The sequence below is a fragment of the Aulonocara stuartgranti genome, assembly GCF_965226115.1.
Source record: "Aulonocara stuartgranti genome assembly, chromosome: 17".
Lineage (NCBI taxonomy): Eukaryota > Metazoa > Chordata > Actinopteri > Cichliformes > Cichlidae > Aulonocara > Aulonocara stuartgranti.
In genome coordinates this window covers 28,317,966-28,332,115 of record NC_138953.1, presented here as the reverse complement: position 1 = coordinate 28,332,115, position 14,150 = coordinate 28,317,966, and the positions used below count along the sequence as shown (strand labels likewise).

General features: G+C 43.8%; 2 protein-coding genes across 2 annotated transcripts in view; one reads left to right on the top strand and one right to left on the bottom strand.

Moving 5' to 3' along the window:
• The window catches only part of snd1 (staphylococcal nuclease and tudor domain containing 1), a 174,855-nt gene that overhangs the window by 78,548 nt on the left and 82,157 nt on the right, over positions 1 to 14,150 (top strand). The window lies entirely within an intron of this gene.
• Positions 766 to 6,124, bottom strand: lrrc4.1 (leucine rich repeat containing 4.1). Its single transcript, XM_082510493.1, has one exon. The coding sequence runs from the start codon at positions 4,145 to 4,147 to the stop codon at positions 1,289 to 1,291; it is 2,859 nt and encodes a 952-aa protein (XP_082366619.1). The 5' UTR covers positions 4,148 to 6,124; the 3' UTR covers positions 766 to 1,288.

The following is a 14,150-nucleotide window of genomic DNA, read 5'->3' as shown; positions in this document are numbered from 1 at the left end:
ATCATTTTTTGTTCGAACTGTGTGGCTTTATTATGATTGAGAGGGGTGATATTGTTGAAGATGAAAAATGCACAGTTAACAGTGAGACCCAAATGCATTTGTCACCATAAAAAGACCCCATACTGATTGATGAAGCCCCAACAGCTGGAAATGTAATGAAAAGAGATATGAAGATCTATATTTTTTGGCAAAGTGCACCTTTTTCACTCATTACGTTTGTGATTAATAAGACTACCTTGCAATAGAGAAAATGAGGTAGGTAACACAGATTGGATTCTTGAAGCATTATATCATGAGCATTTCAATTAAAGTATTTGTAATGGCACTGCTGTATGTCTCTTTGACTAGACCATCAGTTCTTTTTAACCTGTTAACATGTTTGTTGAACTTAAACTTTCATCAAATGCGTGCTTTGATCAGCCACAGGCTGATAAAAGCATCATGACAGTCACTCATGTAAAAGTAAGCGAAAAATAAAAAAAAGCAGATTGTTGCTGTAAATAATATAATGGGACGTTTGGAGGGATATTTTAAAAAAACCCATCCACTTGTGCACCATGATTCATTCTGCCTGACTCATTCAGCACACTTAGAGTTAAAGTATAGCTGCAGCATCTTACTGCAGTGTCTAAAGCATTTGGCTGATTGTTACAGTATACGCCAGGAAAAGAAGAGAAAGGGGGGGGGAAAAACATCTCTTTCTAATACTTTTTTTTTTCTTCCAAAAATCCTTTTTATTGCATTTATAACATTTGGCACAGTACAAATTCTTGGTGCTTTTACAAGATAAACCTGTAAAGATCAACACTGACCTTTTTTTTTTTTCCCCCGGATTTTGTTAAAGAAAGTCTTCTCTGTATAAATATTCTTTTTTCTTATCACTGCATTCTCTGTAGCATGGTGTAAAAATCACACAGAATGCCCTCTGTTAAAACAAGACTACCCTCATTTTTCAAAGTCAAGACAGCATCTTAAACAACTCATTATTTTAAATAGAAGTTACAAGTTAGAAAATAGTTTCAATTTCTTTTTAATATACGTTTCTCTATCACCAACCCATGGTAATTTTAGTTCGTCCATATATATATATTTATTTATAAGCATGTACAACAAGAAATCATCAGTCTTTTAAGTTTTGCACTCTGTACAAAAGTATGTCCTGTCCTTTTTTCGTTGTGCATTCTATTGCATGATTTTAAATGAGGAAAGGACAAGGGGCGTGTGAAAGAGGGGTGAGTAGGAGCTAGGAAACTGGGAAAAGGGGTGAGATCCTTTTGGAGGGGCCTTTTTAAATCTGAGTCTCCTGTACCTTCTCCTTGTTGTGAGTTTTTACGACATAGGGCTCAGCCATTGCTGTGATGGCACTGGGCAAGGTTCGCGGCAAAGAGTTCCCAACATTGTTGTCTGTCCATTTAGCCCCATGGCCAGTCGGTTTATAGGTATTATATTTGGGCTTTAGAGTGCTGTAGTCCACCATATGAGAGCTGTAGTCCAGTTTATGTGGACTGTAATCCAGTTTAGGTCTCTGAGTTTGTGGACTGAAGTCAGACTTGAAGGCGCTGTAATCCACTTTGTGGGGGCTGAAGTCAGTCTTGAAGGCGCTGTAATCTGTTGCAGTTTTATGTGGGGTGTAGTGGTCCTTAGCTTTGTAGGTACTGTCTGTTTTAGATCTCTGGGCACTGTACTCTGTTTTGGATTTAGGCTGAGTGCTGTAGTCGGGTTTAAATGGGCTGTAATCAGGTTTAGGTCTTGGGTGTGTACCAAAATCAGGTTTGAATGGACTATATTCAGTTTTAGGTCTATGTTGTGTGTTGTAGTCTGATTTTAATGGGCTGTAGTCATGTTTAGGTTTCGGCTGAGTGCTATAGTCCCGTTTGAATGGACTGAAGTCACTCTTCTGCCTGGGATGAGTGCTATAATCTAGTTTGAATGGGCTGTAGTCTGATTTAGTTTTTGGATGAGTACCAAAGTCTGGCTTGAAAGGGCTGTATTCTGCTTTAGGTTTGTGGGTGCTATATTCTGGTCTAAATGGGCTGCAGTCAGGCTTTGGTCTGTGAAGGCTAAAATCCGGCGTAGATTTGTGTGTGTTGTAATCTGTGATGGTTTTGTGGCTGCTAAAGTCCATATTTGGCTTATATGTGGTATACTCAGCCTTTGGCTTGTGAAGTGTGAAATCAGGCTGGGGTTTGTATTCAGCCTTGGGTTTGTGAAAGCTGTAGTCAGTCTTGTGGCTGATAAAGTCCAACTTGTGTATGCTGTTATGGTCTCGGATTTCAGGCAATGTGAGAGCTGACTCTTGGGCTGCAGATGCTGGTGGTGGAAGGTCCTCCTCATCCACCTGAATAATCTCAACAGTGCGGGCAGCTGCCACAGTGCTCCTCTGCTGGTGGCGCTTTCTCAATTTGTAGAAGGCAATGAGCATGACAGCAGCCAATAGTGTCACTGCCACAAAGCAGCCTATTATAATCTTAGTAGTCTTCATCACTTCATCAAGGCTAGGCCCAGACTTGCCTGGTTTGTTAGTCGATTGAATTCCTGGCAACACAGATGGTTTAGCTGCCCCTGGTGGACTGTCGGTGTTTTGTAACAGTACAGTTGGGGTGGAGATGAAGACTGGTTGAAAGACAGAAGGAGAGGCAGTTGTAGTTGTTGTCCCTAGGCCTACTCCTCCCCCAGCAACACCAGCGCCTGCAGCAGCTGCAGTGGTTGTTGTAGTTTTAGGTTTGGGCATCTCAGTGGTTGGCCCCAAGACCTCCACGGTCACTGTGGTAAAGTAACTTAAGTTGGATGTATTAAGCTCAGCTGCACTCACATTGAGGTAGGCTGAGGCATTAGAGTTCCCAGCTGCATTGGAGACCATGCAGGTATAGGTGCCTGTGTCTACTGCAAGGACATTTGAGAAATTAAGGGTACCATCATTGAGGACTGATATTCTCGGGTGACTAGAGGCATGTGTCAGTATAGTGCCGTTGGGTAGGAGCCAGCGCACTGAAGACATTGGAGCTGTGCGGCATCGAAGCTCAGCCACTCGCCCTGCTGAGATGTTCAAGTCCCTTGGTGCATCAGCAATGAATGGTGCAGAACACTGGACTGCAGCACCCTCACCTCGGTCCACGTCCACCAGCTGTCGACCTCTCATGCTCGCAGGGGAGTGACAACGTCCACAGCAAGTTGAATTAGTAGGGATGTACTCCCTTAGCCAGCGTGCTAACCATACAGCCTCACAACCACAGTTCCAAGGGTTATGGTGGAGGTGGAGCTCCACCAGGTACCTGAGCGGGGAGAACAAATCATGTGGCACAGCGCTCAGATTGTTATGGGCAAGATTAAGCTCCACCAGTGAAGATAGGTCATCGAAAGCATTGCGCTCTATTACTGTGATTTGAGAGTTCATCACCCATAGCTTTTTCAATGAGCGCAGACCTTTGAAAGAGCCTGGTTTTATCATTGGAAAGAGATTTTCAGAAATCTCTAGCTCCTCGAGGCCTTTGAGGGGACTTAGGTTTGGCATATCACCCCTTATGTTGCACATTCCCAGGTTGAGGTACTTGAGATTTTGTAGGCCCTCAAAAGCTCCTTCTGAGATGTACTCCAGTTTCCTTAACTCTCCCAGGTCCAGTCGCATGAGTGAGGGTACCCGGTTGAAGGCATAGGAAGGAATACTTTCAATGGGGTTGTTCCTCAACCATAGTTCTCTTAGTTTGGATAGGTATTCAAAGGCCCCACTGGGCACCACCGTCAACCGGTTGTCAAACAGCTCCAGTGTGTTGAGGCTGGTGAGTCCATTAAACGCGCCCACCTCAATCTGCCGAATGGCATTTCGCCCAAGCTGGAGCACCTCAAGGTGGTGCAGATGGCGGAAGGAGTCAGCCTGCACCGCCTCAATGGCGTTTTCCATTAGATTGAGGTGTCGCGTGTTGGCAGGAATCCCAGGGGGGACACGGGTGAGGCCACGACGGGTGCAAACCACTTTCCCCTGCTGATTACTACAAGAACACTGCGGTGGACAGCCCTGGGGTCCTTGAGACACCGCCGCCCCCGCCAAGGCCAGGGAGGCGCTGCTCCACGCTTGCACCATCAGGAAGACTACACAGAGCAGGGCGGCTTTCCTGGCACGATGCACAGCTACCCGCCCCAGGAGACTCATGATGTGGCACGTTCATAATTCAGCATCATCTGGGGGGGAGGATGGGGATGTTTGGGGCTGGTGTTTTGGGGGTGTGGGTGCAAGGAAATTAGCTGTTTGGCTAGCAGTACTGTTTATGGGGCCAAAGTAATAAGGTTAAGGGAACTGATGTGGGCAAGGGGAGAGCAAGGGTTTAGGTGGTTGCTAAGGGGCAAGAGGACTTGACCTGTCCTCAGTTAAGGGGTGATTTTATTTCCATGAACTGTGCTCAGGGGCAGAAAGAAATGGGGTGGTGGAGAGGACTGGCTTTTCTGAAATATGTGTATGAGAAGAACATGATGGCAAATTAAGCAACCAAAAACCGTATTACAAGACAGAGGGGAGGGGAGGGTGTTACAAATTGATGCAGAGAGGGTTTGAAACACTAGACACCTACCTCAAGTTATTATTACAGGTCCTTGAACTGAGATATATAGCTTCCCTCCTTTTTGCAATCAGAAAGAGCTGATGTATTCGCATCAGATGTATTTATATCCAAGAGCAGCAAAGAAAACCTTTTATGTTTGCCCTGTCAAAACGGGCATCAGTGCCAAAGAGCTTAAACAAGATGAGCCCTTTTGTAAATCCATACATCCAAAGAGAAAGGTTCGAAGGCCCTTTTGTGAATGTTTTTCTTCCTTTACGTGCCGATTACCAAGAAAAAAAAAAGGAGGGGGGAAACGACTGTAGCTAGGAATCCAGTCAGGCTCCCAAAGCAGCAGTGCTCCCTTGCTCGCTCTTCGCTGTCGGCTCCTCTTCTCTTGCTTGTCCTTGGAATCCGACAGTTGATCCCCCCGTTAAACACCTTAGCCAGGTCTCCATAGTCCAGGCAACCACAGAGATGCACACGCACTATTGTTTTTTGTTTTGTGCAACAAAACCCAAGGCAGGAAACAACAAAAGGAGGGAGGGAGGTAGAAGAAATTACAATTACAGAAGGATAAAAAAAACAAAAAAAAATCCAGTCCTTTCCAGTGTTCTATGTTTTTTGTTTGTAGTGGAAAGGAGGGGTTAAAAAAACAGGAAAAAAAACAGTCCTCCTTATCTGTATTCCTCTTTTCACTTTTTAGTAGTCAATCAGTTGGTCGGTTGGTCAGTCTGACAGCCCTTCTCCCTCTCTTGCACTCTTTTCTTTGCTCCCCTTTTCAACGCAGTGTCATGTCCACTTGATTCTTCTTTATTTTATTTTTTCTCTCCTTTCCTCCTGGGGAGCTCTTGGCAGCAGTTGAAAAGGCTAGGCGACACACACAGCCTTCATTATCTTCTTTCTCCTCTTAACTAGCCACATGCTCCAGCCTCGGCAGCCGCGGTGGCGACAGCAGCAATTGCGAACGCACACACACCATCCCCACGAAGCATACAGCAGCAGTAGCGAGCACACACACAGCAGCAGCTGCAGCCTGCCTCCCGTGCACTTCCCAATAATCCGTCAGTTTCTTCAGAGGGGGAGTGGGGTGGGGGATGGAAGGGGGTGCTGGGAGGAGTGGGGGTATTGTAGCTGGGTTGATCGAGGTGGGTTAGAGGGAGGAGGGATGGCGCGCAGTTTCTCCTTCCTCTCTCTGGGTTGTTTCTTTTTTCTTCTTGTTTCCAGTTCTTTTCTTTCTTTTTTTTTCTCCCCCTCCTTTTCTTGTGGTGATCAGCACCCCCTCGCAAATGCAGCGTCCAACTGGGAGAGGAGCAAGGCAGAGAAGGCAAGCGCTGGGCAAGCGCGGCTTACAGGCGTGACGTTAACAGCAGCGTCGATGTGGAAAGGATCCGTTGTAGCAGCGAAAGAGAGAGCGTGCACCGTCTCTCTATCTCCCACTCTCTCTCTCTTTCTCTCACACACACCCTCTCTTGCTCTCCCTCACACCCTCTTTCTCTCCCTGCCTCCCTCACACTCTCTGCAGTGTCCTGAGGTATTTGGGTGAGCTCAAAGCACTCAGACCTTTTTAGAGATCTACCTCTTCAAAAACCAGTTTGCTCCTGCTGTCCTTCGCTCTCCTTTTTTTTTTTTTTTTTTTTTTTTTTAATGCTCATAGTCTCTTGTTCTGTGGCTTTTGTGGCTTTTGTGGCTTAGGGGAATGGACAGGCTGTCCAAGCACAAGTCAGAGATGGACAGTGGCATCCCCACAGCAACCATATTTTAACCCCCTCGTACCCAGCAGTACTCCAAACATTCCAACGACTCTGGCAAAGCTTTCCAGTTTTGCTTTGGTGGTAAGGAAAGGCTGATGGGTCACCGCTTCTCTCACTTTCTGGTTTCCTCTCTTTTATCATGCTCTCTCTCTCTCTATCTTTTCTCAGCCCCCTCACTCTTTATCTTTGTTTTCCTTTCACTTGAGCTCTCTTTGCTCTCACTCTTTTTGCCTCGTCCTTTCGTGAAAAATAGAGGAACATGAATGGACTGCTGACGCATCCTGCTTGGAGCGGTGCTTGGGTTTGATGCAGTGTGTTATGTGCATTAACTCCCTCCACCCACTCCACCCTCACCCTCCTCACTATCTTTCCCACTTTGCTCACTCCTGATCTGTCATTGTGTCACTCTTCTGGCTGGCTATTTTTTTTTTTTACATGAAGCCTCTTAGAAGTTCAAGTTTACACAACTTTTTTGGTCACCAAATTCCATCTTTAGTTTTGTTTCACAGGTTGGAATGAAGTATAATCCCCATTTCTTGCTTCAGCTCCAGGAAATTAAAAGTTTACTTTGTTAAATCCATAATCAGATACTTTTACTCAACTCGGGACTGCAGTAGGACTTCAGAAGTGACTCTAAAATCAAAGAATTTCTTTAAAAGAATACTGGAAAATAAATACTGGAAAGTGAAGTACATTGTATATAATGGAGACTCTCCATCCTCTTCCACGTCATACGCCTCTGAAGGTAGTTAGAGCACTTTAAACAGGCAGGCCTTAACCCTCAATTTGAGCACAAACTGTCGCCCCGGAAAGCACACAGCCATAAAGGTCATGTTAAAAGAGGCACAATAGAGAAAACAAGACAAGCTTTACCTTCCTGATGGAAGTGGGAGAGGTAGAACAAATGAAGCAGACTGTCCTGTAACCCTCTACCTCAAATGATTTGCACCAGCCTCATGCCCATTAAACAAGGTAGCAGTGTGGGTAATTTATGCTTGGTAAAGCTAGCTGTGACACTGCTGCTAGGTGTGTGCATTCGTGTCCAAGGTAGAGAGTAAGCGTGTGAAAAAAGAGAGACAAAAAGAGGGAGGAGAGAAGGCACACGAGCTAGAAAAGGTCACACTGCCTGTAGCGCAGTACGTTATTCCCACTGGCACAGGAGTATAGAGCCAACTCCTATATTATACACACACAGACTTTCTCCTTGACTTCACTGCAGTTGAATATGAACAGGCTTCAATGAAGCACATGTAACAGCGAGGTGGCAGCCACAGGAGTATAGGGGAGATTTTCCAGTATTATGAAAGAAAAGCTATTTCGTCTCCTTTCCTCTGGGATTGCATAGCATCGCAGGCTTGCAGAGCATGATATCGCAGGTGTACTGCAGCTTCTTTAGTGCATTCTCCAAGCAACTGATAATGTGAGATAATGCACTTGCATTTAAACAAGCATGCTGGAGCAGTAAGCTGGACATGGAAGCTCGCAGATGTGATTTTTAGGTACAGAAGTTAAATTTACTACTGTGTGCATAACGGCACTCCTTTGTTTGTGTCGGGTGCTGCCTCTGCACTGTTCATAAGTGTGGTGTACCACTGTTTCATGAGCAAGTGACCCAGAATGGGTTCAGGTTGCGTTTAACCCACCCAGGACAGTACTTCTTGGACTAATGTCTAACCAAAATCATCCACTGACCCGTAGAGTGACCACCACTGCAAGGGCAGCTCTCGCCTCTTGGCCCTTATCTTGTCCATTTCTCTCTTAGCTGTCTTTTAAAAAAAAGTTCCTGCTCAATTTTTGTCTTTCCGTGGATATGCCGCTTTCTCAGTACTGATGGAGCCTGGGTCATGCCCTGCCAAATGCTGTAATGCTCCACTGACCAAAAGCGGGCAGCCTTTTGCGTTATAGTTTGATTCTGCCCCAGAATGGCCAAAACAGCCTGATAGCCGGCCAAGCTCTGCAATCACTGCAAGGTTTTCCCCAAGTCCCCCCCCCCCCTGAAAAAACAATCTATATGTGTATTTTTCTCAAGCTGAATCGAGTTTAGTAGTATACTTGAATCTAAATCAGTTGTTTGGTGGTGCAAGCCAATGTTGAAATTGCAAAACTCTCTTTTTGCGGTTCAGATTATGCCAGGATATCCATGGTGGATAGTAGCTAACATCCAGGTCATATAGTGGTCTCATATGTTCACAGTTTAACATGCACTGACTTGACAAGATGGGTGTTGTCAGGCCTCACCTTCTGGACTTGCCGAACGATTACATTTTGATGAGCTGTCAGATACGTGGGACCTTCACGCTGTCATGCCAGGCCCAATCGCCTAGTGTGCGACCCCTGCCCTAACTGCTTCACACAAAGCTCTATGGAGCCAAGCGCTGCACCAGGCCAGGAGGGCACTGGTTGTAGTTTAGGGTGCTGCACGACCTACTTTGGTGCAGTTTGTCCGCCAGCATATTCAAGGGGTATATGTAATCAGTACAGAACCCATCCCCTGGGGTTAGTCACATGTAGGTCGGCAGCCTGTCTGTTAGCGTGCGTGCGTGCGTGCGTGCGTGCGTGCGTGTGTGTGTGTGTGTGTGTGTGTCAACCCTGTTTGGATGAATGACCTGCAGTATGGTGTAGCAACAATCACAATGGGATTAAAGGTTGATTGATAGATCTAATGACAATAGCATTGCCTGTGTCATTGCTGGGATCAACAATTCACAGCCCTTTGTAATCCACATATGTTTTTCTGTCAGCACGTGTAAGTCAGAAAACATTTCTCAAGGAGACAAGGGGCACACTGTTTTTACAATTTGCTTTGTGCTTGAGAGCTATTATAAATTTTATTCATTTATTTCTCTGTGTTTATGAATGGGCATGTCCTCTGAGTATTGAGTAATGTCCCAGTGATCTATATCATAGTAGTGACCACCCTAACATAGTATTAGTTTTAAGTCAGTTTATTCTAGGCCATCATCCTGTACCTTAGTATGTGCTCATAAGGACACCCTAAACTCTGTGATGCTGACCTTGAGATAAAGGCCCTATTATTGGGCAGTTTGTTTTCCATTTTCATTTTAATTTCTAGGAATTAATTCTGCTAGAGATTACGTGCAATACACTTGCACTCTCTCTCTCTCACACACACACACGCACACACACATGCAGTGCTATCAGTGTCCCAGTGAAGGCTTAAACTGCTTGGTGGGGATTTTTTTTTTCTTTTCAGTTTATTGGTTTTCTCATCACAAAGAGACACACAAATCATATGCCAGCGTATCAAGAGATTATAATAGGCAGTAGGGTTTATTAGTGGCTTCCTCTTCCATCTGTTCAGGTCGTTGTTTCATCGCAGTACCTGATCTGTCTTGCTAATTTGCTTTCACTGACCTTGTGTGGCCTCCAGTCAATACAGCATAGGAATATTGATCACCTTGTGCTGTATCCCACATATTAACACTGTTGCATTTTCATGGAATATGGTTTGGTGGCATATTTCTTTGAAACGGTTTAAGCAGGCAGGGAACTTAATCAAGCAAAGAAAAGTGGTTGAACATTTTTTTCTTAGTAACCATTTTGCTTTTACTTTAAGACATTAGACTTTTACTGTTTTTGACTTTTCTGGCTACTTTTAATCACTCTTTTCTTTCTACCTGTCCTGCTTCTCATTTTCTTTGTTACTTTTAACACTGCTTTTGTTCTTTTTATGTTTCCTGGAAGTCTTATTTCTCCCTGTTTTGCTTTTGCTCTCACTCTCCTACTCTAAATGAATACAGTTTACAGTGTTTTTCACGACTGGTATTTGCAGGCTTGTCTCACATTAATTGTGTTTGCTCATTCATTTTATGCTCTATATGTGTCTGTGACATTGTGGGTGCTCTCTCAAGCGAGGGCAATATCAGGTCATAGCAACTGAAGGCACAGAGTAAAAGATGGGCTTTTTTATGATCCAGTGTTTTTCAGCATTTGAGCTTTGCTAGCAGCCATTGTCTCCAGACTAATGGGCTTCATTATGGTTAGCTGTGTTCGTACTGGCTGCCAGAGCAGGGATTAGCCCTAGTGCTGTGATAGCTGGAAGCAGAAGAGAAGATATTGTTAGGTTAGCACTGGTAACCCAATCAGCGTGAGCCAAGATAGCTATAGGATAGATAGCAGGAGATGCTTCATGCACATTTGGATAAGACTGTTGAACCTTTTTAATTTTGATTTTTCATTTCATTTTACCGGTTAAAGCCATATTCACTCAGAATAGAATTTTTAATTAAGTGCTAATTATAAATACTGATATTCCATATTAAACTTGTCTTAGTATAATGTGCCAAGCATGAGCTAAAATGCCCTTGGTTCCCCATGTTTTCCTCACCATATGCTAATGCCCTCCATGACCCGCCTTGGCCACGTCATTAGTCAGCTGGCCCCATTAGGATTCATAGAGCATCCCTGTATGCGCGTTCATCACAGTGTTGCCTTGCCAACTGCCAGGTGAAAGAAATTGATTTCTCTGAGCAATGTGAAGGTAAAAAACATACTAATTCACCACAGAGAGATGAGCTTAATATCCTATAATATTTTACTTCTAAAGACCCTGAGATCCACCTCCCTCTCCTCCATTACTTAGGTCAAAACAGAAACAGTGTTGTAAGATGTTATTGTGAAACATTACATTCTCCTATTTTGGATTTTGAATTAGTTGTTGTTCATTAAATTGTTTTGGTTTTAAAATCAAATTAGAGCTATACCAGGAATTATGCACTGTATTTATAGCATATAACATACTGAAAATAGTTTGCCTTTAAATGCACATATCTCTCTATATGATCGAAATAAATCCATTACTAACATGTAATGTGGTCATGAACGACTATGCCATCATCTGAGTCATACTTTATTAAAATTTCATCTCCAATTACAAAGTAGCTGCATTTGTTTTCTGCGGTGCCCCTCTTCTTAAAATCATAGTAGCTGCTGCTGTCTTTGATGTTGATCTACGACAGGGGTAATCACAAGGATCTGTGTAGCGCTCTAAGGGAGAATTACAGGCAGTTTATGTTCACCATTGTCATCATAGTGCACAGCATCATGCCCCAAAATAAACTCGCCACTGCCGCCTTGTCGTTTTTCTGCCAATTTTTGGAATCTTACGTGTGCAGTGTAGCTGGCGGGGTCAGGGTGGAGGCACACGTGTGCAAACAGGTCAGTCTCTGTAGGCGTCTTCATGATACATCAATGCCAGAAGCACAGGTAGCCCTTCATGGTGCAGAGGGAATTTTGATGCAAGACTCGGGTAAGATCAGTTGTGCAGAAAACTTGGGAAAAACTTCCACGGTCACTCTTTTCGACTTCCTGCTTCAGTGGTGAAGCAGTGGTTTTTCTGAGCAGGAGGAACAGCACGTATTGTTTGCAAGGCGGCTGCAGTGTGCTTCAAGCAGATGATGTGGACACGGTGCCATGATGACCATAACAATTGCTTTTATTCCTACTAAAGTCTGTTACAGTACAGACCGAGTGATGGCAAAAAAACAAACAAGTTTTCATTTATCCAGCAGATAAAAGGTGTCCATGTTGAGGCCAGTATTCCTTTTTCCCCCAATGGTTTTCTAGTTCTGTGTTTGTGTTTACAAACCTTTTCATTTTGCCCCACACCAGATATCTTGGTGCAGACTACACATGATATTAAAGGCTGCTTTTCAGTGGCTTTCCAGCGATGGAAAGCAGATGATAGGTAGGTAGGGAGTAAACACAGTCTGTTTCTAATATGCATCCAATTTGGATTTCATTACCGATAGTTGCCATTCTACTTTATCTGTGTTCAAATGAACCCTGATCTGCCATGTGAACATAATGAGAATCACACACTTTATATATTTAAGTATACTTTAAGGAGCTCTGAGGTCATTGTTGTGAGGGAGTCATTTTACTTGTAGAAAAGAAAAGTGGTATGTTAGAATGAGTGTGTGTACAGGAGATGATTTTTGTGTGTTGTCTTGAATGTTGACAACTCGCCACCAAGCCAAGTATTTTTCCCGTGGAGCATTCTGTCTCTCTGCCCTCTTTTTTTTTTTTTTTTTTTTTTCTTTGCATTTTTTTCCTCTTGGTACGGAGGATTTGAGAAGCCTAGCTAAGTGTGTCTAATCTATGAGTGCATCCAGCACAGCATCAAATGCTTGGTGTACCTGCGGCATCCAACAATGCAATACTTAAGCAGCTGTTTGCCCAAGCAGGTTGGAGACAATGCTGGATGGGAAGGGCTGAAAATTGAGAAAGGGACACCTGAGTGGACGTTAACATTATTGCTAAATGAGCGTGGAAGCATTAGAGAGAAAAAGTAATGAGAGGAAAAGCAAATATTTGGGATGAAAGAAAGAACGCTGGGGGAAAAAATGGAAAGGAATACTGTTTCAAGGAAAAACCACATCCAGCTCATACACACTGTACAAATGGACTTGGTCCCATCTAAACTCCCGTTCCCGTGGCATTGCTTAAATTTGTTTTCTTTAGCAATGCAATCAGGGACTTCCCCCAAAGGTAAGCTGGGGTGGTGGTAGTGGTGGTGGTGGTGAGGGGTCTTGGCTATGAAAATAGGGAGGGAGGAAGCATCAGGCAGCACTTTCTAAACTGAAGTCAATAACACAACAGTCAGTTCTGTCAGAACCAGGTCCTCCCACACAGTCCACTTACAGCCAGTAAGAAGAGCTGAGGTTAGGATGCCAATTTGAGTGCTTGAAATTACCACAACCCATGGCAACATGTGTTTATATAGGTAAAAGCAAGTGAGGAAATGTTGGTGTGCACGTCAGAAATTTGATGTCCAAGAAAACAAAATCTCAATCTCCCACTCAGGTTTGACATTTTTTCAACAGTACTTGAATCTTAAGTAGCGTTGTGGTCTTGAGTAAGAAGAAAATCTGCAGAATTTGGAAACATTGGGAAAAATTAACAAGCTCAACCAAATGCTCAAGCCTTCTACACGCAAGTGATTTCACTCTACATCTGGCCCTCGTACGAAATCTTGCTAATGCAGCCATATTTGAGACACATGCACACACAGCTTTATTTTGCCTTTAATCCCTTTTCACATGTTAGCACTTCTACATAGCTTTAGGGGATTAAAACGGGTATGGCTAGCTTTCCCTGAGCATGTGTAGGAAAGCGAAATGGGTGACTGGTAAATGGTAGACATCTGGCTGACATGACGTGCCAGTGTGTCGATGCAAGTGTGCTAAGCTTACATGCTTATGAATCTGATGACGGCTACGTAATGTTACTGACATATTTGCACAGCATGGAACGAGCACGATTTGTTTGGGAGCTAGCACTTTTTGTTCACTTTTGCTGAGCAGAACGCTAAAAAAGAGTCGGTTAACAGCAGTTTTAATACCCTGTGTTCCCAGTAGTGTGCTGAAGTGCATATGCGTGTTTTGCAGGCCAATTTTCAGTTTCTGGTATGTCAGAATTTTAAGTGCATGCATATAAATACTGCTTGTTTGAGGGTTATTTTATTTTATTTCATCCTTGTGTGACAGAATGTGTTGTTAGCTAAAGGTTATCCGTGTGGTGGATTCTGTCTCAAACACAATCACATACAGTGATGCAATGAGATGTTTAAATTTCGCATGATAGCGGGGGAATAGGCTTACTGAAGAGTGAGGCTTTTCTTTAACCATGGGGATTTTGACTTTTTAAGCATGCTGAGAATTGCCTTTGGATGTTACCATTGCACATGTAAAGCTGTCATGCTTACTATGTCATACTAGCGTGCATACCATTATCTCGTGCTTTTGTCTCTTGTAGTTCTTGGGGGGTTTGGTTTGTTTTTGCTCTTTTTAAACATCCAGATATATTACAGATCCACGTTGTACACGGGCCACTGCCTACTAGTCCC